Source organism: Mauremys mutica, chromosome 13, assembly GCF_020497125.1.
Source record: "Mauremys mutica isolate MM-2020 ecotype Southern chromosome 13, ASM2049712v1, whole genome shotgun sequence".
Lineage (NCBI taxonomy): Eukaryota > Metazoa > Chordata > Testudines > Geoemydidae > Mauremys > Mauremys mutica.
This window is the reverse complement of record NC_059084.1, coordinates 33566838-33594015: the sequence shown is the minus strand read 5'-3', so window position 1 is coordinate 33594015 and position 27178 is coordinate 33566838. Positions and strand designations below refer to the sequence as shown.

General features: G+C 49.4%; 2 protein-coding genes and 1 pseudogene across 2 annotated transcripts; 1 reads left to right on the top strand and 2 right to left on the bottom strand.

Moving 5' to 3' along the window:
* Window positions 1-3371: 3371 nt before the first annotated feature.
* LOC123348316 (olfactory receptor 6C4-like) lies at window positions 3372-6521 on the bottom strand. Its single transcript, XM_044985834.1, has 2 exons — window positions 6485-6521; window positions 3372-4339 (listed from the first exon to the last, which is right to left on the bottom strand). Exons 1-2 carry the CDS (start codon window positions 6519-6521, stop codon window positions 3372-3374), a joined length of 1005 nt encoding a protein of 334 aa, XP_044841769.1.
* A 6506-nt stretch (window positions 6522-13027) lies between these two features.
* LOC123348315 (olfactory receptor 11A1-like) lies at window positions 13028-14011 on the bottom strand. The gene has a single exon (XM_044985833.1). It carries the CDS (start codon window positions 13994-13996, stop codon window positions 13028-13030), a length of 969 nt encoding a protein of 322 aa, XP_044841768.1. The 5' UTR covers window positions 13997-14011.
* Window positions 14012-23322: 9311 nt separating this feature from the next.
* On the top strand, window positions 23323-24340 carry LOC123347994 (annotated as a pseudogene).
* Window positions 24341-27178: the final 2838 nt, after the last annotated feature.

Here is a 27178-nt window from a genome sequence, read left to right as displayed (position 1 = left end):
GCGGACCCTCTGCAGGCAAGCCGCCGAGGGCAGCCTGCCTGCCGCCCTCGCGGCGCCGTCAGAGCACCCCCTGCGGCTTGCCGCCCCAAGCACGCGCTTGGCATGCTGGGGCCTGGAGCCGCCCCTGTGTGAAACTGCGACCATCTCCCCCTCCAGCGCCCCTGCTCAGCTGAGTAGAGAAAAAGCACAGTCTAAACTACTGTGATCTTCTTGGGGCCCAGACCGTTCCTTCTGTCTTCTCTGGAAAGAGACAGAACAAAGCATTATGGTCCCATAGTGAAGTGCTACAATGCTGAGGTGAGAGGAACAGATGGAAAAGGCCTTTTGCCTCCCGCTGGTGGATGGGATTCAGAGGATGGTGCTGATGACACAAATATAGGACATCAAGGTTAATAGAAATGGCGAAAGTGCACCTAGGAAGGTAAATATATAAAGAACAGGGGTGATCAGGCTGGTGTTGCTGCAGGAGAGTTTTAGCACTGGGGTGAGATTACCAGAAAAATGGTTTCATGGGGGTCTGTGATAAATGAAGGGGCCTTCATTTTTAAGCCTTCATTTTTTAAAATAAAAGTAGAAATATGTCACCAATATTTAACAGTGAGAGCAATTAGTCATTGGAACATCACGGACAATTTTTAAACCAACATGGGATTTGTTCTAAATCAAGATCTGCTTGGGGAATTATTTTGGGGTTTAGCTTTTTCATACCTGGTTTTAAAGCTCCTTACAGCATTGCTGCTCTGTGTCTCCGCTCTCTGGAGAACAACAACAACAAAGGGGACGTTTTTTCCAATTTTAAAAAGTTCTAGCCGTCCCCTTGGCTCTTTTGGTCAGGTGCCTGCTCCCTTTCTTTTACCTAGCCAGGGAGACTTTTTAACCCTTTACAGGTAAAGCAAGCAGAGAACAGCCACCAAGAGGGACTTTATAGCTACTGGCTGGCTGGGTGTCCATAAAAGGGAGTTACCCTCCCCCCTTCATTTATCACAGGGTCACAGAGAATTAATTGGGACAGCAAATACATGGATGGTCTCCAAACTAGAACTCAATTTACCCAACATACAGCCGTGGGATTTGTCCACAGCTCCCTCCCGTCCCTCCCCCAGAGATCCCCAAATAACCCCCTCCTATAGCCCCCACCTCCTTCCCCTCAGCCTCCCACCCAACCCCCACTGTGCTCCTGTTTAATCCCATCCAACCCCCTGCTGCCCCACCCCCAAATAAACACATTCAACCCCCCCAAAGAAACCCAAGCTCCACAAAACCTCATCCTGCAACACTCCCCATCCATCCCACCTCCCCACTCCACCAACCCCCCCTCGCCCCACATAAACCTACCCCTGTGGCACAACCCCCCAGATAAATGCCTCCAGGAAACATCACCCTGCTAGTCACCTCCCCGCAAACCCCCGCACCCAGACCTTCCCCTGCCTCTAGTCACCGCCTCCCCAGCCCCATTCCCAAATAAACCCACTTCTGAAAATTACCCCTACACCCACATTCCCCACCAAGCCCAAACCACTTCCCTCCACACCCTCCCTCTATCTTCACCCCAGCCCCCGACCACCACCCCTTACTCCCCCCAGATCCATTCTGCAGCCCCCAAAACCCAGGTCCATCTACCCTACACATCAATCCAAATACCCCCAACTCCTGCTGCACCAACCCCCCTCCCTTCTTACATTGATCCCATCCCCTGGGGTTCACCTGGAACCCCCCCACACACACACACAGGGCCCCTCACACTTTTACTCTGGCACCAGCATCCTGCCTTCACTGTATGTGGGGCTGGGGACCTTTTCCCTCCTTAACCCTCCAAGTCCCTGTCCTCTTGGGATGGTCGGGTGGCTTGACCCCACTCACTGAGAGGAGCCTCCACAGCAAATCTGTGAGTGAGGAGAGCCAATATACTGGAGGGGAGAGCCGGGCCCAGTCCCACCCCACAGGAGAGGACCCACTGCTGTGGGGTGAGTGCGGGGTGAACTCACGCCCCAATCCCCCGTTCTTCCCTTGCTGGGGCCTCACAGCCACACCAGGCTGGGGTAGAGGCAGCGAGAGTTGGGCCTGGCAGTTCTACTGAGCTCCCACAAAGGGGATCTTCCCCAGCCCAAAATGCACTGGCGCTGAGTCACCAATCCCCAGCTGGCCTGCTCTGGCCTCTGCTGGGCACCAGCTGTGACTACACTGATCAGAATGGACTTTTTTCACCTTAAAAGCCATGAATCTCCAAGTTTCCACCTCCCCCTCCCCCCAAAAGAGTGGGTTAATAGGGAAGTGTGACTCTTGCAGGGTGGAGAGAAGGTGTGTGCATGGGGGGCAGTTGGGAGTCCAGGGCCCCCTCTTTCTCCTGTCCTTCCATATGTGAGTAGAAAAGGGCACCGTGTAAGCCACGCTGATCTCCTTGGGCACAAACCATTCCTTCTCCCAAGCCGGGAGGGGCTGCAAGTGCTTTGGAGGATAGGAATAAAATTCAAAATGATCTGGACAAACTGGAGAAATGGTCTGAAGTAAATAGAATGAAATTCAACAATGACAAATGCAAAGTACTCCACTGAGGAAGGAACAAATTGCCTAGGGCAGTTATGGAATCTCCATCATTGGGGATGTTTAAGAGCAGGTTGGACAAACACCTGCCAGGGATGGTCTAGATAATACTTAGTCCTGCCATGAGTGCAGATGACCTCTCAAGGTCCTTTCTAGTCCTACACTTCTAGGATTCTAGGATTCTCTGCTGTCTGGAAAGAAGCAAGCACAGAGCAATGTGACTACGAACAAGAAATAAATCATAAACCTTACAGATTGGCCAGGAGTCTCCAATGGCACTGAGATGGGGATTGTTAAGAACTCCACATACAGAACTAAACAAAGGAAGACAATTTGCAGTTTGCAACAATAATTTTTATTGGTCCTAAAAAAAACAACAATACACATTCTTGAGCACCATCTACTAGCTCCTCATCCATTCACTTACTGTTTACTAGAGCTGGTGAAAACTTTTAGTCAAAGCTTATTTAAATAAAAACTTTTTCATGAAAAATGTCTGCTTCCCTCAGAGATACTGACTTTTTTTTTTTTGACAGAAGACAGAAAACAAACAACAGAACCATTTTTTTCGACTTTCAGCTGAAAGTTTTCGGATTTCACCTGCCAAAAAACAAAACATTTTTTCATTTTCATGGCTTACAGTTCTTTGATGAAAAGTCAAAAGTTTCTGCCAAAAATAACCCCCCAAAACATTTTCCAACCATCTCTATAATTTACAAATATATTTATGCACACGCACGTCTTTCATACAGCGCTTCAGTGTCAGGGGCCACTTGGACCCTGCTGCTTTGACAACAGAAGCCTGATTGACTGAAATGAGGATCAGCCAACTAATCTGAATTCTTTGTAAGGGTCACAGCTCTCCTGACAGCGTTTCTCAGGGCCTCCTTGACCTCTCTGTTTCTCAGGCTGTAGATGAGCGGATTGGCCAGGGGCATCAGGACTGTGTAGCAGACAGAGAACACTTTGTTCAAGGCTCTCAGGGTGCTGGATTTCGGTAGCATGTAGACAATCATCATGGTCCCATAGAAAAGTGCCACCACAATGAGGTGAGAGGAGCAGGTGGAAAAGGCCTTTTGCCTCCCGGTGGTGGAAGGGATTCTCAGAATGGTGCTGATGACACAAGCATAGGACGTCAAGGTTAATAGAAATGTGAGAACTATATTTAGGAAGGAAAATATATAAATAACCGGTGTGATCTGGCTGGTGTTACTGCAGGAGAGTTTTACCATTGGGGTGAGATCACAGAAGAAGTGGTCCATTTCATTGGGGCCACAGAAAATTAAGTCTGACATGAGAAACACTAATATTGTACAAGCTAGAAATCCACTTATCCAAGACCCAGCTGCTAGCTGGAGGCACAGCCTTCCATTCATAAGGGCTCCATAGTGCAGCGGTTTGCATATGGCTAAATACCGATCGTAAGACATTGCCGCCAAGAGATAACACTCTGTAGTTACTAGAAAACCAAATACAGCCAATTGTGTGATGCAGCCCTCCACAGAAATAGTTCTGTCCCCAGTCAGGAGACTGGCCAGCATCCTGGGCAGGATGGTGGAGGTGTAGCAGGTCTCCAAGCAGGACAAGTTCCCCAGGAAGAAGTACATGGGGGTGTGCAGGTGCTGATTAGCCACAACTAGTGCAACGATGAGGAGGTTCCCAGCCATGGTCACAACGTAGATCACTAGAAACAGGAGGAAGAGAAGAATCTGCAGCCCAGGTTGATTCCCGAATCCCAGGAGGATGAATTCTGTGACAGGTGTTTGATTTACCCCTTCTGCTTTCTCCATGAGCTGTACTAGTAGGAAGAAAAGCACCAAACTGTGAAATAGTTTCCTCTCCTATTAAATAGAAAGTTTCCTCCATTCAATTACATGAAAGTTCAAAGAGGAAGATGACAAAGTCACATATTGTCTTCTAGGGCCACGTAACTTGGACCTGTGAGACTCAGTCAGAAACACATGTATTGACACACCCAAGAAGAGCAGTGATTCCTCTAATCTGGAGTCCCATCTTAAAAAGCAGCCAATATCAGATGCTTTAGAAAGTATTCAGGTCCCTTAAAGGCCTTTGCACAATCTCATATATATGGGGAATGTTTTCCCCAGACAGTGGAGTTGTAGCCATGTTAATAGCCAGATATTACAGGGACAAGCTATGTCAGGTAACATCTTTTATTGTTCCAACAGAATTGGTCACCCACATTGTTTCCCCAGACAGTTAATTCTTGGCCTATATCATAAAACCTTCTATGTTTTACACGTTGTTGGTGTAACTAGACATCTGCATTCGTTGTGAGGTGATTATCAGGCCCCAATTACCGTAGTATCTGAGCACCTCACAGTCCTTAATGTATTTATCCCCACAACGCCACAGCGAGATTGGAAAACCTTTTTATGCCCATTGTACAGATGGAGAAATGAGGCCTTAAGTGATTCCCCCAAAGGCCCCTAGGAGCCCGTAGCAGAGCAGAGAATTGGTCCCAGGTGTGCAACATCCCCGGTTAGCCCCCTACCCAAATCTATCCATCGCTATAGCTCACCACATTATTCCATTTCCTGAATTACCAAATGATCTCCTATGAAAATGAGTTCCAGGCAATGAATACACACTGCACAAAAAGAAAATTGTTTCACGTCTGAGCATTAAAGGTGTTGTCTCTTAAGTTCATTGAGTCACTCTTGATTTGATGGAGCTTCTCTGATGGAGCTTCTCTGTCCCATTCATCAGTCCTTAACCTCTCGCACATCCCCTTTTGTTCATCTCCTCCTTAAATTAAACTCCCACAGAGTCTTTTCTGAGGTTGGGATATTCAAAGGGACCTAACGAAATTAGACACTGTTGAAAATCGGGGATTTGGTCACCGGACTCCCTTGAAATTCCCAGCCCCATTAAACTCTGCCCATCCAGGCACCTGCTTCTCTGCTCCATTCCCAGCCCCATTGAGCAGGTGGGAAAAGGAGAGACGCTCTCATCCCCCGGCTCTGAGACACCAGGCACCGCACAGGAGCCTGCGTGTCAGCACCAGCAGAACAGGGCATGAGCATGCTCGCCTCATGCTAGAGCCTGAGACACTGACCAGCAGCACAGCAGGGAAACGGCCTCTGCCCAGCGCCCTGCCCCGTGCACAAAGGGAAACCCCAGCAGACATGCACAGACCCCCCCGCCCATGCCCCTCCTTGGCCACCAGAGACACGCTCTACCCTAGCCACACTCTGCAGCCCAGCTGATGAGTGAGTGTGTCTGGGCCTGGATTCAGTGCAGCACCATGCTCCCAACCACGCTCTGCAGTGCCACAGGGGCAGGGAGTAGGAAGTGAGATGGAGCAGGAAATGCTCCAGCTGGTCTCCTTCCCACTACGGCACCGTTTCTTCCTCCATGAGATCCCCAGGATCTGACTAAGGGCTTGTCTAAACGAAAAGCTGGGGTGTGACTCTCCAGCGCACTAGCCTGCCACGTACTAACGCTGCATCGACCCTGCTGCAGTGCACTCAGCGTTCCCTAGTGCACTTTGACCTCCCCCCATTACAAACAGTACTACGGCAAAGTCCACTAGGGGACCTGTAGTGCACCGTAGAAGGTCCTCGCAGCCCCTTACTGCACGGTAACCTAGAGCGCTGCAGATTTCCACCCCAGCCGGCCACTAATTCCCTGTGGGGACAAACCCCAGGAAGGATCAGATTTACATGGAATCCGCAGCAGGAAACGGCAATGCTGAGTGGGTGTGGGGATTGGCACCTGGTTTCCACTTCCAGGCTGCTCCCCGCTGTGTCTCCTGCTCTCAGATCCTGTCTGCAGGGTGGGGGAGTGCACTCAGGAGCAATGGGATTTCTAAAGGGCACCAGCAAGTTGCACGCGAACTGGCTCATAGAGACTCTTGCTGGCGCCCACTGAAATTTCCTTTGTGCACAACGTTTGGTGCACTGTAGAATTGACACCCCACGATTGTGCACCACCAGCCCACATGGACAAACCCGCATTCGCTCGACAAGCCTACCTTCTTCTGCTGCACTGAGCTGGCGCTTGCTTTCTTGCTTGATGCACACACCTGTGTATATTACGAGGGACCTTCATGCCTCCTGCTCTGGAGCCTTCCAGGGTTTATAGAGGAAAGCTGCCTCATGCTGCCTCAGGCGGCTGTTGGGATCTCCACTGAAACTGCTGCTAATGATCCCATTGAAAGCGCCCTCAGGAGGGAATTCAGTGCTATGTTGTTGTTAAAAGAGTGGAAACATCGAGGCCACTGACTATTGAGGCCTGGTCTACACTACAGAGTCAGGTTGACGCAAGGCAGCTTATGTCAACCTAACTGTGGAAGTCTCTACACTTAAATTTTGCTCCTGCTGATGTAACTGCCCCGCTACGCTGACTTAATAACACCACGAGAGGCGTAGGGTCAAGGTCAATGTAGTTAGATTGATGCAGTGTCAGCGTAGACAGTGTGTTGCTTACATCAACTGTTACCGGCTTTCAGGAGCCTTCCCCACAACACCCTGCACTGACAGTACAATCAATACCAGCACTCCTGGTGAAGCCGTGCACCGCCAACACAGGGAGCAAAGTGTAGACACGCACAAGCGATGTAATTACTGTGGCAGCTGTATGCCGACATATGCTAGGTTGACTTAATTTTATAGTGTAGACATGGCCTGAGTAGAGCAGAATGAGTTCCTTCGGATTTGGCCCAAAGAAGTTATTCTTTGCTGACTCTCTGGGCTAGATTGCCCATTCCAGGATGAATTAACAGGAGTGATATACGTAAGACATGGGAGGGAATTGTTCTCTACTCAGCACTGGTGAGGCCTCAGCTGGAGTGCTGTGTCCAGTTCTGGGTGCCGCACTTTCAGAGGGATGGGGACAAATTAGATACAGTCCAGGGGAGAGCAACAAAAATGATTAAGAGTTTTTGAAAACCTGACCTATAAGGAAAGGTTGAAAGAATTGGTCATGTTTAGACTAGAGAAGAGAAGTGGTGGGGGACATGGTCCCAGGCTTCACAGGTGTACCAGATCATTAGAAAGAGGAGGATGATCAATTGTTCTCCATGTGTACGGAGGGTAGGAGAAGAAGGAATCTATAACAAAATATGCAGGAGGTGGGAGGCACTGCGGAATCACAGAGCAACCTTGAGGTCTAGCAGAGAGACCATTGGACTGGGACTATTCCCAGCTGTGCTCCTGGTCTGCCTGTTGACTGTGGGCAAGTCACAGCACCACTCTGTGCCTCGGTTTCCCATCTGTAAAATGGGAGTATTGCTGTAAAGCTCTGGGGGATCTGTTGATGAAAAGGACAATAGCAAAGGTAGGTCTTTTGATTATTAGTGAGCCCCTGTAGCACGTCAACTGCAAATTTAGATGAGAACTATATCTGTCTAAAAGGCATTACAGTACCTTTTATCAACAAACATTTCTCCTTCTGTTTAAAAACCTAGGAAATAAAATGTCAGAAAAACTTGTCACCATAGTTAAAGTGCCTGGTGATAGCTCAGGCCCTTCCAGAATGCTGAGTTCAGCTAAACTCAAACTTCTGAAAACCGGGAAACACAGAGAGAAAATAAATGCCTACACAACCTTAACTCTGCCCTACTTGAGCGATGCCCCAGAACTCCCATAATGCACACATTTCATTCTGCTTTTTCACTAGAATAGACAGGCACTACCTGCACTTGCCCTGCACTCAAACACTCATCCCTCTTCCCAAAAAGAACACTACCCATGTAAAATTTAGAATCCCCTTCACCCCTTTTCACAACCCCTTCACCCAGGGCACCACCTAAACCTAGACTTCTCCCTATCTAGATTTAAATCCACAGATTGTTCACTACAGACACCACCCATTCCAATACAGAATTGTATCCACTGTGGCAGGAGCAGGGAACTGGGGTTTCCTTGCCAGGGGTCCTGTCAGTGGGGAGGTGGGTCTGTGCATTCACAAAGGGACTTGGGCACTGAGTGTCACAGCTCCTAATTTTTTGGTGCCTAGAAAAATCACAAGAGGTGCACAAAGCCTGCGTGGTGCCCCTACAATGAAGGAGGAGAGATCGGCACCTAAGAACGGGATCCATAGAAGGACCGCACACTCAGCTGAGAGACACCCGAGCTAGCCAATGGGAGATGACGACGAGGGGGGGGGGTGTCCTCAGCACCACCCCGCTCAAGAAGTTCAGCACCTAAATCTGGGCTGGAGGGGGAAGCGTCGCTCTGCTTGGGACTCTCAGCCTCTCTCTGAGTTAGACATGGACACCTCCTAGCTTTGAGTGCAATGTTTAGGCTATGCCGGGGTCACACCCTGGGTTTAAGTCCCCCAGCCCCAGAGTGGAGAAAGGATTTGCCAACCCTTAGGTAAGTGCACTAACCATTGGGGTTACTGGTGATATTGGTGGGAGAAGGACTCCCGCAGTCTCTCCCATTGAAGCTGTTCCGCTTGGCATAAATAATAAAAGAGGCCTTGGCCCAGAGACAGTAAATACAAAAAGGACTCTGTAACCTGCAAGGCGAAGTGCTCCCTGGGATGTGGGAGTCCTGGAATCCAAATTCAGATCCCAACCCCCAAATAACCTGCTCCCCCAACCCATGCCACCCACCTCCCCTCAACTGCCCACCCAGCCCCTGCTTAAACCCATCTAACCTCTTGCTGCTCCATCCCCAAATTACCCTCAACAGAACCTCCTGCCAGAGCCCCCCCACCCATCCCACCTCCCTGTCACACGAACCCCCATCTCGCCAAAAAAAACCACCCTCTGCCACAAAGCCCCCTGAAAACATCACCCTGCCATACCCTCTGTGATGGGTTCCCCCAGGGTGCCACCTAGAACTGGGTTATCACCGAACCCTGCTGACCCACCAGCCTGGGCTCCCTCTTACACTATGCTGCTGTGACAAGCTGCCAAGCCCTCCAGGCTCCAACCTGCACTTTCACCAGCATACATACCAGTTGGGATACACCCAGATGCAGTTACATGCAGGCACTCTGACCAGCCCATGCATAGGAAGGCTACAGCTAGGGCACTTCCCAGCTCCTCAGACACACACCTCCTCTGGACTATAAACCCAAAATTATACCATCCTGTGCTGCACAGGGAACTGTACAGCGTAAGCTCATAGAATTCGACCACTCCCTTAATGTGGAGAGGAATATGCAAATGCCTTGTACCCTAGAGGTATGATTCCCACACACTGGTTCAAAATAGAGCAAAAATAAGTTTATTAACTACAAGAGATAGATTTTAAGTGATTATAAGGGATAGCAAACAAATCAAAGATTACCTAGCAAATAAACAAAAAACACAATGTACGTTTAATATACTAAATAGAGTGGATATGCATAGCAGATTCTCACCCTAAGAGATGATACAAGCAGGCTGCAGATTCTTAAGGGGCCAGCTGCACTTGTTTATAGCTTGGAATTCCCATGTGTTCCAGTCACAGGCTAAAAATCCCTTTAGCCTGGGTCCAGCACTTCCCTCAGTTCAGACTTTGTTCCTCAGGTGTTTCCAGGTGTGTTTCTTTAGGAAGAGTGAGGCACCATCATGATGTCATTTCCCCTTTTTATAGCTTCTTCCCACTTGCTGGAAAGCTCCTTTGCTGTGACCTGGGTCAAATAGTTCCCACTGTGTAGTGCTATCTCTGAGAGGTTTCTATTGTACACAGTTCCTGGGGTAATCCTTGTGCTTGTTTGCATTTCCTCAATAAGCCATTAACACTGTTTTTCCTTTTTACTGTTGTACCTGAAAGGCTGTTTGTGGGTGTTTTCAACCTCACATTTCAGTAACACGTACAGAGCCAAACTTCATAACTTCACATACGATAACACATACAATCCAACAAGATATTACTGCCTAGCAGATCAAGACATTTATAATGATACCTCACAAGGCCTACTTTGTACAAAACATAGCCTATATATAACCCCAATATCACCAGTAACCCCTGGAGGGTAGGGCTAGGATACAGAGGGACCTAGACACATTAGAGGATTGGGCCAAAAGAAATATGATGAGGTTCAACAAGGACAAGTGCAGAGTCCTGCACTTAGGACGGAAGAATCCCATGCACTGCTACAGACTAGGGACCGAATGGCTGGGCAGCAGTTCTGCAGAAAAGGACCTAGGGGTTACGGTGGACAAAAAGCTGAATATGAGTCAACAGTGTGCCCTTGTTACCAAGAAGGCTAATGGCATTTTGGGTTGTATAAGTAGGGGCATTTCCAGCAGATCAAGGGATGTGATCATTCCCCTCTACTCAGCACTGGTAAGGCCTCATTTGGAGTACTGTGTCCAGTTTTGGGCCCCACACTACAAGAAGGATGTGGATAAATTGGAGAGAGTCCAGCGGAGGGCAACAAAAATGATTAGGGGGCTGGAGCACATGACTTATAAGGAGAGGCTGAGGGAACTGGGATTGTTTAGTCTGCAGAAGAGAAGAATGAGGGGGGATTTGATAGCTGCTTTCAATTACCTGAAAGGGGGTTCCAAAGAGGATGGATCTATACTGTTCTCAGTGGTAGAAGATGACAGAACAAGGAGTAATGGTCTCAGGTTGCAGAGGGGGAGGTTTAGGTTGGATATTAGGAAAAAAAATTTCACTAGTAGGGTGGTGAAGAACTGGAATGGGTTACCTAGAGAGGTGGTGGAATCTCCTTCCTTAGAGGTTTTTAAGGTCAGGCTTGACAAAGCCCTGGCTGGGATGATTTAGTTGGGTTTGGTCCTGCTTTGAGCAGGGGGTTGGACTAGATGACCTCCTGAGGTCCCTTCCAACCCTGAGATTCTATGATTCTATGATATCCTGGGGAATATTGGGGTGCCAGAGTGACACACCCTGCATGCCCAAAACGCTTTCCTCCACCACTACTCACCATTCCCCAGCCCCAGCCCTCAATAAACCCACTTCTTAAAACCTCCTTCACCTCCATCCCCCACCATCCTCAAACCACTTCCACCCTCTGTCTTCACTCCAGCCCCACCCACCCCACTGCCCCACCACCCTTACTCCCCCAGGCCATTCTGCAGCCCCCAATACCCAGGTCCATCTACCCTACACATCAGCCCAAATACCCCAACTCCTGGCTGCAACAACTCCCCTCTCCCTTCTTCAGCTGCTCCTGTCCCTTGGGGCTCACCCTGGAATGCCCCACAGGCCACCTCACCCCCTTACCCTGGCACCAGCATCCCACCTTCACTGTGTGCTGGGCTGGGGAACTTTCTCCTCCCTAGTCCTCCCCTTGCTTTTCCCACTGGGGTGGTCAGGTGGCTCAGCCTCCCTCCCCACCCACTCAGAGGAGCCACCACAGCAAATCTGTGAGTGATGAGAGCCAGCAGCCCGGAGCAGAGAGCTGGGCCCAGCCCCAGAGGACACTGCTGTGGGGTGAGCAGGGAGCAGGCTGGCTCACCAACCCCCTTTCCCCTCGCTGGGGCATCATCTACGCACCAGGCCAGGTTGGAGACTGTGAGAGCAGGGCCTGGCAGTTTTACTGAGCTCCCCCAAAGGAGATCTTCATACACACACACCCCAAGGCACTGGCTCTAAGGGAGCAATCCCAGCTGGCCTGCTCTGGCCTCTGCTGAGCAGGAGATCAGACTAAAATGACCAGAATGGACTTATTGCACCTTAAAAGCTATGAATCTCCCAGTTCCCCTCCCCTCAGGAAGAATGGATTAACAGGGAAGCATGACTCTTGCAGGGTGGAGAGAAGGTGTGTACACAGGGTTGGGGGATTGTGAGTCCAAGGACCCTCTCTCTCCTGTCCCCCGCTCATCCGAATAGAAAAGAGCACAGTGAAAACCACAGTGATCTCCTGGGACAGAGACCATTCCTCTCCCTTCTCTGGAAACAGACCAGGACTGAGCAGTGCACCTACATGCTAGTAATAAACCATAAACCTTAAACCTTGGCAGGGAGTCTATAGTGAGACAGAGATGGGGCTTGTTAAGAACCCCACATACAGAGCTGAACAAAGGAAGGCAGCCTGCAGTGTGCAACAGCAAATCGTATTGGTCCTACAAAGCCCATGAACAACAATACAGATTCTTCAGCAACATCCCCAGCTCCCGGTCTGTTCACTTACTATTTATCAGAGCTGGTGACAACTTTTCAGTAACCGCAAATTCCACGAGAACACTGAATTTTGATTAAACAGTTTTTTCATGGAAAATGTCTCCTTCCCTCACAGAACTTGATTTTATTTTTATTTTTTTGCCAGAAAACTGAAAACACTGCAGCCAATTATTTTTCCAGTTTCCAGCTGAAAGTTTTTAAATTCTGCCGGCCAAAAAACAAGACGTTTTCATTTTCCAGGTTTTTGTGTCTTTGATAAAAAGTCAAAATTTTCTGCCAACCCCTCCTCCACAAATATATTTTCAAACATCTCTTTTCGTTATAAATATGTATATGCACAAGTATGTCGTTCATACAGCACTTTTGTATCGGGGCCACTTGGCCCTGCTGCTTTGACAACAGAAACCTAATGGATTGAGACTCATTTCATTCAACTAGTTTGGATTCATTGTAAGGGTCACAGCTCTCCTCGCAATGTTTATCAAAGCCTCCTTGACCTCTCTGTTTCTCAGCGTGTAGATGAGTGGATTGGCCAGGGGAGTCAGGACTGTGTAGCAGACAGAAAATACTTTGTTCAGGGCTCTCAGGGTGCCGGATTTCGGTAGCATGTAGACAATCATGATGGTCCCATAGAAAAGTGCCACCACAATGAGGTGAGAGGAGCAGGTGGAAAAGGCCTTTTGCCTCCCGCTGGTGGAAGGAATTCGAAGGATGGTCACAATGATACACACGTAGGATGTCAGGGTTAATAGAAAAGGGGAAACTGCATCTAGGAAGGTAAATATATGAATAATCAGTGTTATCTGGCTGGTGTCGCTGCAGGAGAGTTGAATCAGTAGGGTGAAATCACAAAAGAAATGGTCAATTTCATTAGGGCCGCAGAAAATTAACTGTGGCATAAGACACATGAATATTGTACAAGCTAGAAATCCACTTATCCAAGACCCAGCTGCTAGCTGGAGGCACAGCCTACCATTCATAAGGGCTCCATAGTGCAGCGGTTTGCATATGGCTAAATACCGATCATAAGACATCACTGTCAGGAGATAACACTCTGTAGTTACCAGAGAACCAAATAAAACCAATTGTGTGATGCAGCCATCTACAGAAATGGTTCTGTCCCCAGTCAGGAGACTGGCCAGCACCCTGGGCAGGATGGTGGAGGTGTAGCAGGTCTCCAAGCAGGATAAGTTCCCCAGGAAGAAGTACATGGGGCTGTGAAGGTGCTGATCAGCCACAATTAGCACCATGATGAGGATGTTCCCAGCCATGGTTGCAATGTAGATCACTAGAAAGAGCAGGAAGAGAAGGGTCTGCAGCTCAGGGAGATCCCCAAATCCCAGGAGGATGAATTCCGTGACGGACGTTTGATTTTCCCCTTCTCTTTTCTCCATGAGTTGCATCCTGTGACAGTGAAAAAGTAACGAGCATTGAAAGATTTGGCTGTACCAGGAAATTGGGTCAATTTCCATCATTTGATCCCCTAAGAGTTCCCACTGCAAACAGAGAGTTGGGTTTATATTCTCTCACACTAGAGAAACTGCTTCAGGAGCTGGAGACTCCACAACTTCCCTTGGTGGTTTGCTCCGATGGATAATCCCCCGCACTGGCAACAGACTGAGCCTTATTTCCCATTGACGTGTGTCTGGGTCTAGCACCCAGCCCTTGCTCTAACTGTGCCTGTCCCTGGGCAATGAAAGAACCCTCTGGTAACCAGTTGTTTCTCCCCACGAAGGTGCTGAGACTTCTGGTCAAGCCACTTCTCCTTGACACACCGAACAGACCCAGTTCTTTAAGTCTGGTATTTCCTTCAGCCCGCAGATCAGTTTTGTGGCTCTATTCTGCACCCTCCCCAATCTCTCCACATCAATTTTACACCGTGCCCCCAGCCCTGCATACTGTATTCCAGCATTGGTGTCACCAGGGATCTGTACAGAGGTGAAACCCCCTCCTTGCTCCTGTTCTCTGCTCCCCTCTTTATACAGCCGAGGACGGTGTCAGCCCGTGCCCCACCCCACCGCACGGGGAGCTGATGTTGGGTTTCTCACCCTCTGTAGCCCCTACCTGTGCTGTGATGGGGGCCAGAGTCACACACACAAGCTGCCCCCTGGGAAGGGCAGAAGGGAGGTGGCACCATGGCAGTGCCTGCGGTGAGGGAGTGACGCTGACCCACAGCACAGACGAGAAAGTCACTCTGCCCCCAGCCATGACTAGGGCACAAAACAAACCACCCTCGGGGCAGATGCACACACAGACTCCTCTCATTTATAGCACAGTAGTGACTGGTCCAGAGACACAGAAACTGCTGATAATGAATTACCAGCTATTACTGTTAACTATGAATTACTGACTGTCAATCACTGATTGTTTGTGTTGTGGCAGTGCCAGGGGATCGGGTCCTTATGGCGCTGGGTGCTGTGTAACCACCCAACAGTTAATAACAATTCCCACCTGCTAGTTGGCCCGAGGGCGCTGGGTGGAACTGCAGGCAGAGTCTGTGCTGTATCCCAGCTGCCACAGGGACCCCCTAACTCAGCCTGCCCAATACTCTCACCGCAGCAGTATCAGGGCCTGGGGAGGGAGATACTGGGTGAGAATGGAAAGTCTGCCTGTGCCCAGTACTCATCTGCCCCCGTTACTGCAGTGTCTGGGCTCCTCGTAATCTCTAATGTGTTGATCTTCACACCACTCCTGTGACATAACAATGGGAGCTTGGGTGCTTCTGAAAATCCCCCTACGTGCCTAAAAACCTTTCAAAATATGATCCAAAGTGACTTACCCAACGTCGCCCAGCAAGGCTGCGGCTGAGCAGAGAAGAGACCCCAGGTCTCCTGTCACAGGCTGAGGGCCTAATCGCCATGTAACCCGCGCTCTGGAGAAAATGAAGGTAGAGCAGTCAGTGCTCGGGCAACAGCTGTGACACAGAACTAGAGAGCGCTGCTTCCTGATCTGTAAGGATTCCAGTCTCTATTCCATGCATTTCTAACGTACCCCCCTTTCCTGTGGGGAGATCAGTAACACCCATAAGATGCTGAGAGCCTCTCTGCTCCCACGGAATGCCATGGAGGAGACGCTCAGCAGGAGACACGAAACATCTCAGCACTGGGCTGAGGAGGTGCATTGCAATCTGCCCCCCAAAAAAGGCTGGAGAGGCAGCTGCGAAGCAGCTGAGAACCTGAGGGTCCCTAAGCAAACAATGAGGTGTCCACACGAATGAGGGAATAGCCAGCCAGAGGGCAAGAGGGTGTGGAGAGCACAGACAGAGGGATGTGTAAGGGCTGAGATGAGAGCTGGGTCTCCTTTCTGATCCATCACTGTCTCTAGCTGCAAACCGCAAAACAATCGACTCTGAAGTCCTTCTTCCAGCAGAGCTCCCAGTGTGTGAGGACACTGCCCGAGGGGGTGTCTCAGACCAAGGGCTGCGTAGGCGTAAGGACCTGAAGATCTGCCCCAAGGCTAGTGACACTCACCTTCAATCCTCAGCATGCAGCAGCGTGCTCTCCATGGCCAGGGACTGGGGCTGGTGTCAGTCGGCCTTCGTGTCTCAGTCCCTGGGCAGACCCCTGCCTGTGGCTGCTGGGACAGGCACCTCTCACTGCCTAGGGTGATTGCTGGAATCGCACAGACCCTTAGTGCCTCCTGCTCTTGGGTCTTGCTGGGTTTATCAGTGAAAGCAGCTGCCCCCTGGGCCTTACCACTGCTGTTGGGATCTCCCTTGGGAATGCTGCCGGCGATGCTCTGGGTTCCCTGCAGAGGGAAATTGATGCTTTGTTACATGTTTTAACAGTGTAACATCATAAGAACGGCCATATGGGACCAGAGCAAAGCTCCATCTAGCTCAGTGTCCTGTCATCCAACAGTGGCCAGTGCCAGGTGCTTCAGAGGGAATGAACAGAACAGGGTGATTGTCGAGTGATCCATCCCCTGTGATCCAGTCCCAGCTCCTGGCAGTCAGAAGTTCAGGGACACCCAGAGCCTGGGGTTGGGTCCCTGACCCTCTTGGCTAATAGCCATTGATGGACCTGTCCTCCATGAACTTATCTTGTCCTTATTTCAACCCTGTTATTCTTTTGGCCTTCACAACATCCCCCGGCAATGAGTTCCACAGGTTGACTGTGTGATGTTTGTCCGCCTGGGGTCAGCTGGTCTCTGCAACGTTACCCTAAGGAGGTAAAGTGCTTGGGACCTGAAAGTTACAGGGGCTGCTCCTTGCTGGTTGCCCAGAGTGGAGAGAACCACCGCTTGCTCCATGGTTTTGTGGCTTCCTCTGCTCCAGCGCACAGGCCAGGTGAGCCACAGAGGGTCCGATACCGCAGTCTAGCCACAGTTTGGCAGCTTCACACTGTCCCCAACGTGGGCCCTGCTTGGCACCATCCATCTGGCCCAGAATGGACTGAACAGGGCCCTGTCCCCTCTGAAACTGGGAAGAGAAATCAGATGAACATTTGTTCTGGTGACAATTTTCTGAGCAACTCTGCTTGCTGTCCAGTCACTGGGGCCAGCCAGCTGCCCCCGGTGTCCTTCTGAGGTCACCTCCATCACTTACAAAATAAATAAATAAGAAACAATGAAGGAGATATCCCATCTCCTAGAACTGGAAGGAATCTTAAAGAGTCATTGAGTCCAGCCCCCTGCCTTCACTAGCAAGACCAAGAACTGATTTTTGCCCCAGATACCTACAGTGGCCCCCTCAAGGATTGAATTCACAGCCTCGGGTGTAGCAGGCCAATGCTCAAACCACTGAGGTATCCCTCCACCCTAGAGTGGCACTTGGTTTGGCTGGAGGGAGCTGGCCAGAGTATAAAATAAATATTAATTAAAAATCAATTAAAAGAATATAAAACATCATTTCAGAGCATAAACTAAAAAAAATCATGATATTTTTAAATTTTAAAAAACCTCACAAACGGAACCCAAACATGCTGGGTGAGAGACAATGGGACATGTGCTGCTTTCCTCACACTTCAGGGGTGTCTGAGCATCCCATGCCCTGCCCCTCAAGGACAGCTCTAGACAGCAGTCTCACCCCGGCCCTGTGGCCACCGCAGCCCCATTATCAATGAACTGTGAGACCCTCCAGGCTAAGGGAGTTAGACACTCAAATCCCATTAAAACCCCAGCCCTATTGAAAGTTAATGGGGGATGTGGGCTCTCAAGGTACCTTGAGACCCCCTCCCATACAGCCTTATTGTCTACATGTGGGTCTGTCCAGACACGCTGGATTAGTTGGGCTGTGTTGAAATTTGACCGGCTGATAGGATTTTAACCTGGGTTAATGAATGTGATGAAAGTGTCAATCCAAGTGATGATGGGTTAACCGCAGAATGACACGGGGGTGGCTGGGTAGCTGAACTCAGAGTCTGGCCTCAATGTCTTCTACAGCAGAGCGGCTCAGATCATTGCCAGTGGAAGCATTTTCCATCTAACTTCATAGCACCAATTTCAGGGGGCTGAGGTTCTGCTTTGAGCTTTCAGTTCAGGCCATTCTGAGCCAGCCAGAGGGGGCCAATAAGCCCCATGCCAGGGACAGGGTGGAGCTGTCGCAGGGTGTCTGGATAAAAGTAAACTCCATCACTGTTACCACCAAGCAGCCTCCAGCTCCAGATCACAAGCAGCTCACTATTAACCTGTATGGACCTGCCATTGAGCAGGGAGCAGCTGTCATCAGAGATGGGGCGGGAGGATGCTTGAAAGATGTGGACACTCTCTCATACATCAGCAGCTGCTGCCGTGTTCCGGGCGATTCAGTGACAACATGGGGACATTATGACATCCAGGTTCTGGCATAGCTCCAGATCTATAGAGCCGCACTTACACCAACTCTGCTGTACGACCATGAAACCTGGGCTCCGGGGGCAGGCTGAGGAGTGGCGGAGTGATGGGTTTTGATTCTCGTTGTCTCCGTCACCTGCTCCATGGCAAGTGGCAGGACAAAATCAGCAGTGAGAATGTTTGTAGCCAAACCCAGCAACTGCCTCCATCAGCACTGGTTCAGTTCTGGCAGCTTTCTTGGTACAGACATATTGTTAGGATGGACAACCAACAAATGCCGAAGGGGGTTTACCAAGCAATGCCGCTGTATGGTCGGCAGTCACATGGTCACCGAAAGCTTTGGTGGCATGATAAGCTCTCCAGTGATAGACATAGACTGAACCTCCAGTCAGATGTCAGGACCTAGCTAGGGATAGATCCGGGCAGCCAGAGCACATCAGGGCCTAGCTAGGGATGGATCCAAGTGACCAGAGCATGTCAGGTCCTAGCTAGGGATGGAGCCGGGTGATGCTCAATGTGCAAGGAATCTACATGCCCCCTATGGGATAGTTGCCCTGATGCTCAAGTTGGTGGCTGGCTGACAGTATTTCTAGCTATACCAAGGCTAGGTTACCTTTGGGAATTGCCTCCCTTCTCGGTGCCCAGTTGTCTCGCCTGTGAAATGGGGATGAGGACACTTGCCACCCTTTGCCACGTGCTTTGAGATCCACGGCTGGAAACTGGTATGTAGGAGTTCAGTCTGATCATTAAAGGGATTGAAGCTAATTCCCCATTCGCTTGGACCCTCAACACACATATGGCACGTGGGAACACAGGAGCTTTCCTTGGGGATTAGGATGCCAACTGCACCCGCTTTGCTGTAACACTGTTTTAACCAGTAACTCTGCATCAGCTCCCCTCTTCAGGGAACCCAGAGCATCGCCGGCAGCATTCCCAAGGGAGATCCCAACAGCAGTGGTAAGGCCCAGGGGGCAGCTGCTTTTGCTGATAAACCCGGCAAAAGCCAAGAGCAGGAGGCACTAAGGGTCTGTGCGATGCCAGCAATCACCCTGGGCAGCGAGAGGCGCCTGTCCCAGCAGCCACAGGCAGGGGTCTGCCCAGGGACTGAGACACGAAGGCCGACTGACACCAGCCCCAGTCCCTGGCCATGGAGAGCACGCTGCTGCATGCTGAGGATTGAAGGTGAGTGTCACTAGCCTTGGGGCAGATCTTCAGGTCCTTATGCCTACGCAGCCCTTGGTCTGAGACACCCCCTCGGGCAGTGTCCTCACACGCTGGGAGCTCTGCTGGAGGAAGGACTTCAGAGTCAGTCCTTTGCGGTTTGCAGCTAGAGACAGTGATGGATCAGAAAGGAGACCCAGCTCTCATCTCAGCCCTTACACATCCCTCTGTCTGTGCTCCCCACACCCTCTTGCCCTCTGGCTAGCTGTCCCCCTCTGTCGCCCTGGCAGCTCGTTGTTTCCTCAGGGACCCTGCCCCACAGGTTCTCAGCTGCCTCTCCAGCCTTTTCTGGGGGGCAGATTCTTCCCAGCCCAGTGCTAAGATGTTTCATGTCTCCTGCTGAGCGTCTCCTCCGTGGCTTTCCATGGGAGCGGAGAGGGTATCAGCACTTTGTGGGTGTTACTGATCTCCCCCCAGGAAAAGGGTGTACGTTAGAAATGCACGGAATGGAGACAGGAATCCTTACAGATCAGGAAGCAGCGCTTCCTATTTCAGTGTCACAGCCTTTTCCCGAGCACTGACTGTTCTACCTTCATTTTCTCCGGAGCGTGGAGCCGATGGCAGTTAGGGCTCCAGCCTGTGACAGGAGACCTGGAGTCTCTTCTCTGCTCAGCCGCAGCCTTGCTGGGCAACCTTGGGTAAGTCACTTTGGATCATATTTTGAAAGGTATTTAGGCACCTAGTGGGATTTTCACAAGCACCCAAGCTCCCGATGTTATGTCACAGGAATGGTGTGAAGATCAACACATCAGAGACTGCGGGAAGCTTGGACATTGCAGTAACGGGTGCAGGTGAGTACCAGGCACAGGAAGACTTTCCATTTGTACCCCAGTATCTCCCACCCCAGGCCCTGGTTACTGCTGCAGTGAGTGAGCAGCTGGCAGGGCGAATTAGGAGGTCCCTGTGGAGATATGGCACAGACTCTGCCTGCAGTTTCACCCAGCGCCCTCGGGCCGACTAACCTGTGGGAATTGTTACTAATTGTTGGGTGGTTACACAGCACCCAGCGCAGTAAGGACCCAATCCCCTGGCACTGCTACAACACAACACTCAGTGATTGACAGCCAGTAATTCATAGTTAACAGTAATAGCTGGACATTCATTATCAGCAGTTTCTGTGTCTCTGGACCAGTCACTACTGCACTATGAACGAGAGGAGTCTGTGTGTGCATCTGCTCCAAGGGTGGTTTGATTTATGCCCTTGTCACAGCCAGGGGCAGAGTCGCTTTCCAGTCCGTGCTGTGGGTCAGCGTCAGTCCCTCATCGCAGGCACTGCCATGGCGCCACCTCCCTCCTGCCCTTCCCAGGGGGCAGCTTGTGTGTGTGACCCTGGTCCCCCTCACAGCACAGGTAGGGGCTACAGAGGGTGAGAAACCCAACATCAGCTCCTCGTGTGGTGTGGTGGGGCACGGGCTAACGCCGTCCTTGTCTGTATAAAGAGGGGAGCAGAGAACAGGACCAGGGAGGGGGTTTCACCTCTGCACAGATCCCTGGTGACACCAATGCTGGAATACTGTGTGCAGGGCTGGGGGCACGGTGTAAAACGGACATTCAAAAAATTTGAAGGGTGCAGAAAAAAGCCACACAAATGATGTGAGGGCTGGAGGAAATACCTTCCGGTGAAACACTTAAAGAGCTGAGTCTGTTCAGTGTATGAAGGAGAAGTGACTTGATTACAGCATCTTGGTGCTTTCATGGGGAGAAAACCCTGGTTACTAAAGGGCTCTTTCATCACCCAAGGACAGGCCTAGCCAGAGCCAAGAGCTGGAAGCTAAAGGCAGGCATGTTTCAATGGGAAATAAGGAGTAGGCTTTGTTTATTTTTCCCAGTGAGGGTGTCATAAATATAAAGGGAAGGGTAACAACCCTTATGTATGCAGTAACATAAAAGCCCTCCTAGCCAGAGGTACGGAATCCCCTTACCTGAAAGAGTTTAATCAGTTGAAATAACATATTTGGCACCTGACCGGAAGGACCAATGGCAAAAGAAGACACAAGGAGATACAGAACAAGCAGTAATGGTCTCAAGTTGCATTGGGGGAGGTTTAGGTTGGACATTAGGAAAAACTTTTTCACTAGGAGGGTTGTGAAGCACTGGAATGGGTTACCTAGGGAAGTGGTGGAATCTCTATCCTTAGAGGTTTTTAAGGTCAGGCTTGACAAAGCCTGGCTGGGATGATTTAGTTGGGGATTGGTCTTGCTTTGAGCAGGGGGTTGGACTAGATGACCTCCTGAGGTCCCTTCCAACCCTGATATTCTATGATTCTATACCAGGGGTAGGCAACCTGTGGCACGCATGCCAAAGGTGGCACATGAGCTGATTTTCAGTGGCACTCACACTGCCCGGGTCCTGGCCACTGGTCTGGGGGGCTCTGCATTTTAATTAATTTTAAATGAAGCTTCTTAAACATTTTAAAAACCTTATTTATTTTACATACAACAATAGTTTAGGAGTACTTGTGGCACCTTAGAGACTAACAACAGACTAACACGGCTACTACTCTGAAACAATAGTTTAGTTATATATTATAGACTTATAGAAAGAGACCTTCTAAAAATGTTAAAATGTATTACTGGCACGCGAAACCTTAAATTAGAGTGAATAAATGAAGACTCGGCACACCACTTCTGAAAGGTTGCCGACCTCTGTTCTATACTTTCAAGTCTGGGTGGGGGGAGGGTTTTTTTGTGCTCTCTCTGTTTGTTCCCTCTCAGAGAGAGAGAGAGACCAGGGCAGGAAAAAACATCTCCTCAAAACATACCTGAAATGAGCATCTAAGATTACAAAAATTGTAAGTAAAGCAAGGAAATGCATTAGATTATCTTTTGTTTTAGCTTATGAATTTTCCCTATGCTAAGAGGTAATTTTATTCCTGTTTTGGAGAAGCAAAGTCAGAGGGGAATCCTGTGTGTTTTAAATCTTTTTGTTTATCCTGCTAAAGTTATCTTCCATCCTGATTTTGCAGGTGTGATTCTTTTACTTTTTTTTTAAATAAAATTCTTCTTTTAAGAACCTGATCAATTTTCAGTGTCCTAAAAACCAGGGATTTGGTTTGTGCTCACATTGTAACCAATTGGTAGGTATATTATTCTCAAGCCTCCACAGGAAAGGGGGTGAAGGGGTTTGGAGGGATATTTTGGGGGGATAGGGGTCCAAGTGACACCTCCCTGAATGTCTGTTTAAATCACTTGGTGGTCGCAGCAATACCGTCCAAGGACAAGGAAAGGAATTTGTGCCTTGGGGAAGTTTTTAACCTAAACTGTTGGAATATAAGATTAGGGGGTTTTTCATGTGGATTCTCACATCTGTAACCCAGATTTCAGAGTGGGGAGGGAACCCTGACAGAGGGTGATTATCCACTGAAAAAAACTAGCAGGGGAAGAGGTGGATTTTCATCTCCTGCTATCTCCAGATCAGGACTGGCTGCCTTTCTGGAAGGTCTGCCTCAGCCAAACACAAGTTATTGAGGTCAGTGCAGGGTAAGTGAGGAAATTCTGTGGCTTTTGTTACATAGGGGCTCAGCCTTGATGATCCAATGATCCCTTTTGGTCTTCAATCTAAAAATCTGCGAATGAAAAACATTGCGGTGTGGGGCAGGAGGATGGTAAATTAACTGGGTGGCAGCTTCTTGGGGTGGAAGTGAAGCAGTTTCTCTGGTGTGAGAGAATATAAACCCAGCTCTCTGTTTGCAGTGGGATCTCTTAGGGGATCAAATGATGGAAATCAACACAATTTCATGGTACAGCCAAATCTTTCGATTCTCATTACACTTTCACTATCACAGGATGCAGCTCATGGAGAAAGGAGAAGGGGAAAATCAAACATCCATCACGGAATTCATCCTCTTGGGGTTCGGGGATCTCCCTGAACTGCAGACCCTTCTCTTCCTGCTGTTCCTAGTGATCTACACCACAACCATGGCTGGGAACATCCTCATCATTGCGCTAGTTGTGACTCATCAGCACCTTCACAACCCCATGTACTTCTTCCTGGGGAACTTGTCCTGTCTGGAGACCTGCTACAGCTCCACCATCCTGCCCAGGATGCTGGCCAGTCTCCTGACTGGGGACAGAACCATTTCTGTAGATGGCTGCATCACACAATTTCATTTCTTTGGGTCTCTGGTAACAACAGAGTGTTATCTCCTGGCAGCCATGTCCTATGATCGGTATTTAGCCATATGCAAACCACTGCACTATGGAACCTGTATGAATGGCAGGCTGTGCATTCAGCTAGCAGCTGGGTCTTGGATAAGTGGATTTCTAATTTGTACAATAGTCACATGTGTTATGTCACAGTTAATTTTCTGCGGCCCCAATGAAATTGACCATTTCTTTTGTGATTTTACCCCACTGATTCAACTCTCCTGCAGTGACACAAGCCAGATCACACTGATTATTTATATATTTACCTTCTTTGATGCAGTTTCCCCTTTTCTACTAACCCTGACATCCTACATTTGTATCATTGCAACCATCCTGCGAATCCCATCCACCAGCGGGAGGCAAAAGGCCTTTTCCACCTGCTCCTCCCACCTCAATGTGGTGGCACTTTTCTATGGGACCATCATGTTTGTCTACATGCTACCAAAATCCGGCACCCTGAGAGCTCTGAACAAAGTGTTCTCTGTCTGCTACACAGTCCTGACTCCCCTGGCCAATCCGCTCATCTACACCCTGAGAAACAGAGAGGTCAAGGAGGCCCTGAGATATGCTGTGAGGAGAATTGTAACCCTTACAAAGAATCTAGACTAGTTAAATGAAATGAGGATCAGTCAGTCTGGGTCCTACTGTTAAAGAAGGAGAGTCTAAGTGAGCCTGGATACAGCAATGCGGTATACAAGAGATGTTTGTGGACACATACACACCCCTTTATCTCACACACACACACACACACAAACACACACACAAACACAAACACAAGAGAGAGACAGATGGTTGGAATTTTGGTGGGGGGGACAGAAAATTTTGACTTTTCATCAAAACAACTGAAACCTGAAAAATGGAAACTGACATTTGGCAACTGACATTTGAAAACCTTCAGATGGAAACTGTCCAAAAAAAATGCCACATACTGTTGTTGTGATTGTGTTTATCCTCAGATGTTACAGAGACAGGACAGGTGAGGTAATATCTTTTAATGGACCATCTTCTACTGGTGAAAGACACAAGCTTTCAAGCTTACTCAGAAGAGCTCTTCTTCAGGTCTGGGAAACATACTCAGAGTGTCACAGCTAAATACAAGGTGGAACAGATTGTTTAGATTAAGTAGTTAGAACATATTGAAAGGTACTGATAGCAAGTGATCACTTTATGAAAAAAGTCTTCACATCAGATGATGGGGTGTTTTTGTCTTTTATCATTTTCAGTGAGTTCATTTGAGAGGGCAGAGATTGTCTGGTTTGACCCACATCATTGTTATTGAGTATTTAGTGCACGGGATGAGGTACTGCACATGTTGTGATAAGCATGTGTAGGATCCATAGATCTTGACAGGTGTGTTGTGGTGGGTGTTGATCATTGTAGCACTGCAGATATGGCTGCTGCTTTTGCAGCTGTTGCTCTGGCCGGGTCTGGCATCACTTTGAGCTGGCTCTGCTGATGAGGTTGGAGAAGTGAAGGGGTTGCTTGAAAGCCAGCAGTGGGGATTCAGGAAAGATTTCTTTCAGGTTGTGATCCCCATTGAGTGTAGATTGCAATTTTTAAATGGCACTTGTCACAAAATAATCACTCTACATCTGACCTCCCAGTCCTCAGCCTGAAGGGAAACTGTAGCGGGGTGGTCACCCCACTCATGCCCTGAAGGGCTTAAAACAGACCTGGAATAGGGCTGGGGTGGGGGAAAAGCTAGGCTGACTAGGGGAAGCAACCTCAGGTGGGGCCACGCTTCAATCAGGCCACAGATGGCCCTATAAGAGGGCTGAGGGCCAGAGACTGAAAACATACTATCTCGCTAGCTTCTGAGAGGAGGGCCCGGCTGCCTGGGAGCTGAGCAGGGTACCTGAGATGGAGCAGTGCTGGGGAAGGGCAGAGGGAGCTGGGGAGCTCCAGCCTAGCAAAGCCCCAGGCTGCAGGCCTTGCTAAAGGCCAGGAAAGGTACTGGAGCTACAGAAGTGTAGCCTGGGAATAGGCAACGGCAGCTGGTCCAACCCCCCTGGCTGATGATAAGTGATTTACAGACTGAAGTCTGCCCTAGTGAGCGGGGGTGTCATAAACAAATAGTTAAGGGTTAATGTCTCTTTTACCTGTAAAGGGTTAACAAGCTCAGTGAACCTGACGGACACCTGACCAGAGGACCAATCAAGGGACAAGATAATTTCAAATCTCTGTGGAGGGAAGTCTTTGTTTGTGTTCTTTGTTTTGGGGGCTGGTCTCTCTTGGGATTAAGAGAGGCCAGACGTATATCCAGGCTCTCCAAGCTTCCTGAAATATTTCCTTCTATTCAGTATAGTGAGTATTAGCAAGGCGGATTAGTTTTGTGATTAATTTCTGTATTTGCAAATGTGTGTTTGCTGGAGAAATATCTCTATTTCTGTTTGCTGTTACTTTTGATTATTCTGAGAACGGGGGGGGGGGGAGTCCCTCTAGGTTTATAAGCTAGACCCTGTAATATTTTTCATCCTGGTGTTACAGAGATAGTGTTACTTTCTTTCTTTCTTTTAATAAAATCTTTCCTTTTAAGAACCTGATTCATTTCTTCCCTTGTTTGGAACCTCAGGGGAAGAGGAGGGGGGAAGGTGAATCCCTCTTTGTTTTGATTCAAGGAGTTTGAATCAAGGTGATCTCTCCCGACGGCTAAGGGAAGGGGAGGTGGGGGAATGGGCTATTTCCCTTTGTGTTAAGATCCAAGGAGTTTGGATCGGTGTTCCCCGGGAAAGCTTTGGGGAAACCAGGAGTGTGCTAGACACTGGAATTTCTAGTTGGTGGCAGCATTACCAGATCTAAACTAGGATTTAAGTTTAGAGGAGCCCATGCAGGTCCCCATCTTGTGGACGCTAAAGTTCTAAGTGGGGAATAAACCTATGACAGGGGGCTAGATGATGACTGGCAGTAGCCACTGAGGCAGTGGGGATAAAGGGGTGGGGGTTCCCCTGGGTGGGAAGACCCAAATTGTGGGGTATTGCTGGGGTGTAACCTCAGGGTAAAGGGCACTGGGGTCCGGGAGGGACACGGGGCCAGCGGCAGGCAAGACACTAGCCTGCATAGGGTGCTCCGGGCTGGAAAAAGCTAATTGCTGAGACACCCAGCAGGAGGCACCGCAGCAGTGAGTCGTCATCCCACCACAAGTGGTGGAGAATGCGGGCATAGTCGGTCCACCCCTGACACAAGGGGCAGGGCAAGGTCTGTGGAACTATCGCCCAAATCTGCGCATTGAGGAATGGAAGGTGGAGATAATGATGGTGGACTTTTATTGGAGGGCCTGGGTGGCACAGCTTGCTGAGCAGCAGAGGGGGTCGTTCCAGCTGCTTCTGGGGTGGACACCCGGACCATATGGGAGACCAGGTACCAAGGGCAGGAGGCCAGGGCCTGGATCTAAGAACTGTTTCACCTGTGGGCAACCAGGACACTACAAGAAGGAGTGTCCCTACTGGG

What these genes read in the sequence shown, in the direction of transcription:
- LOC123348316 (XM_044985834.1), bottom strand. Translation starts at nt 6,521, where the DNA reads ATGCGGGTTTGTCCATGTGGGCTGGTGGTGCACAATC. An exon ending in TGGGCTGGTGGTGCACAATC is followed by an intron (nt 4,340 to 6,484) that starts GTGGGGTGTCAA and finishes TCTTCCTACTAG; the next exon opens with TACAGCTCATGGAGAAAGCA.
- LOC123348315 (XM_044985833.1), bottom strand. Translation starts at nt 13,996, where the DNA reads ATGCAACTCATGGAGAAAAGAGAAGGGGAAAATCAAACGTCCGTCACG.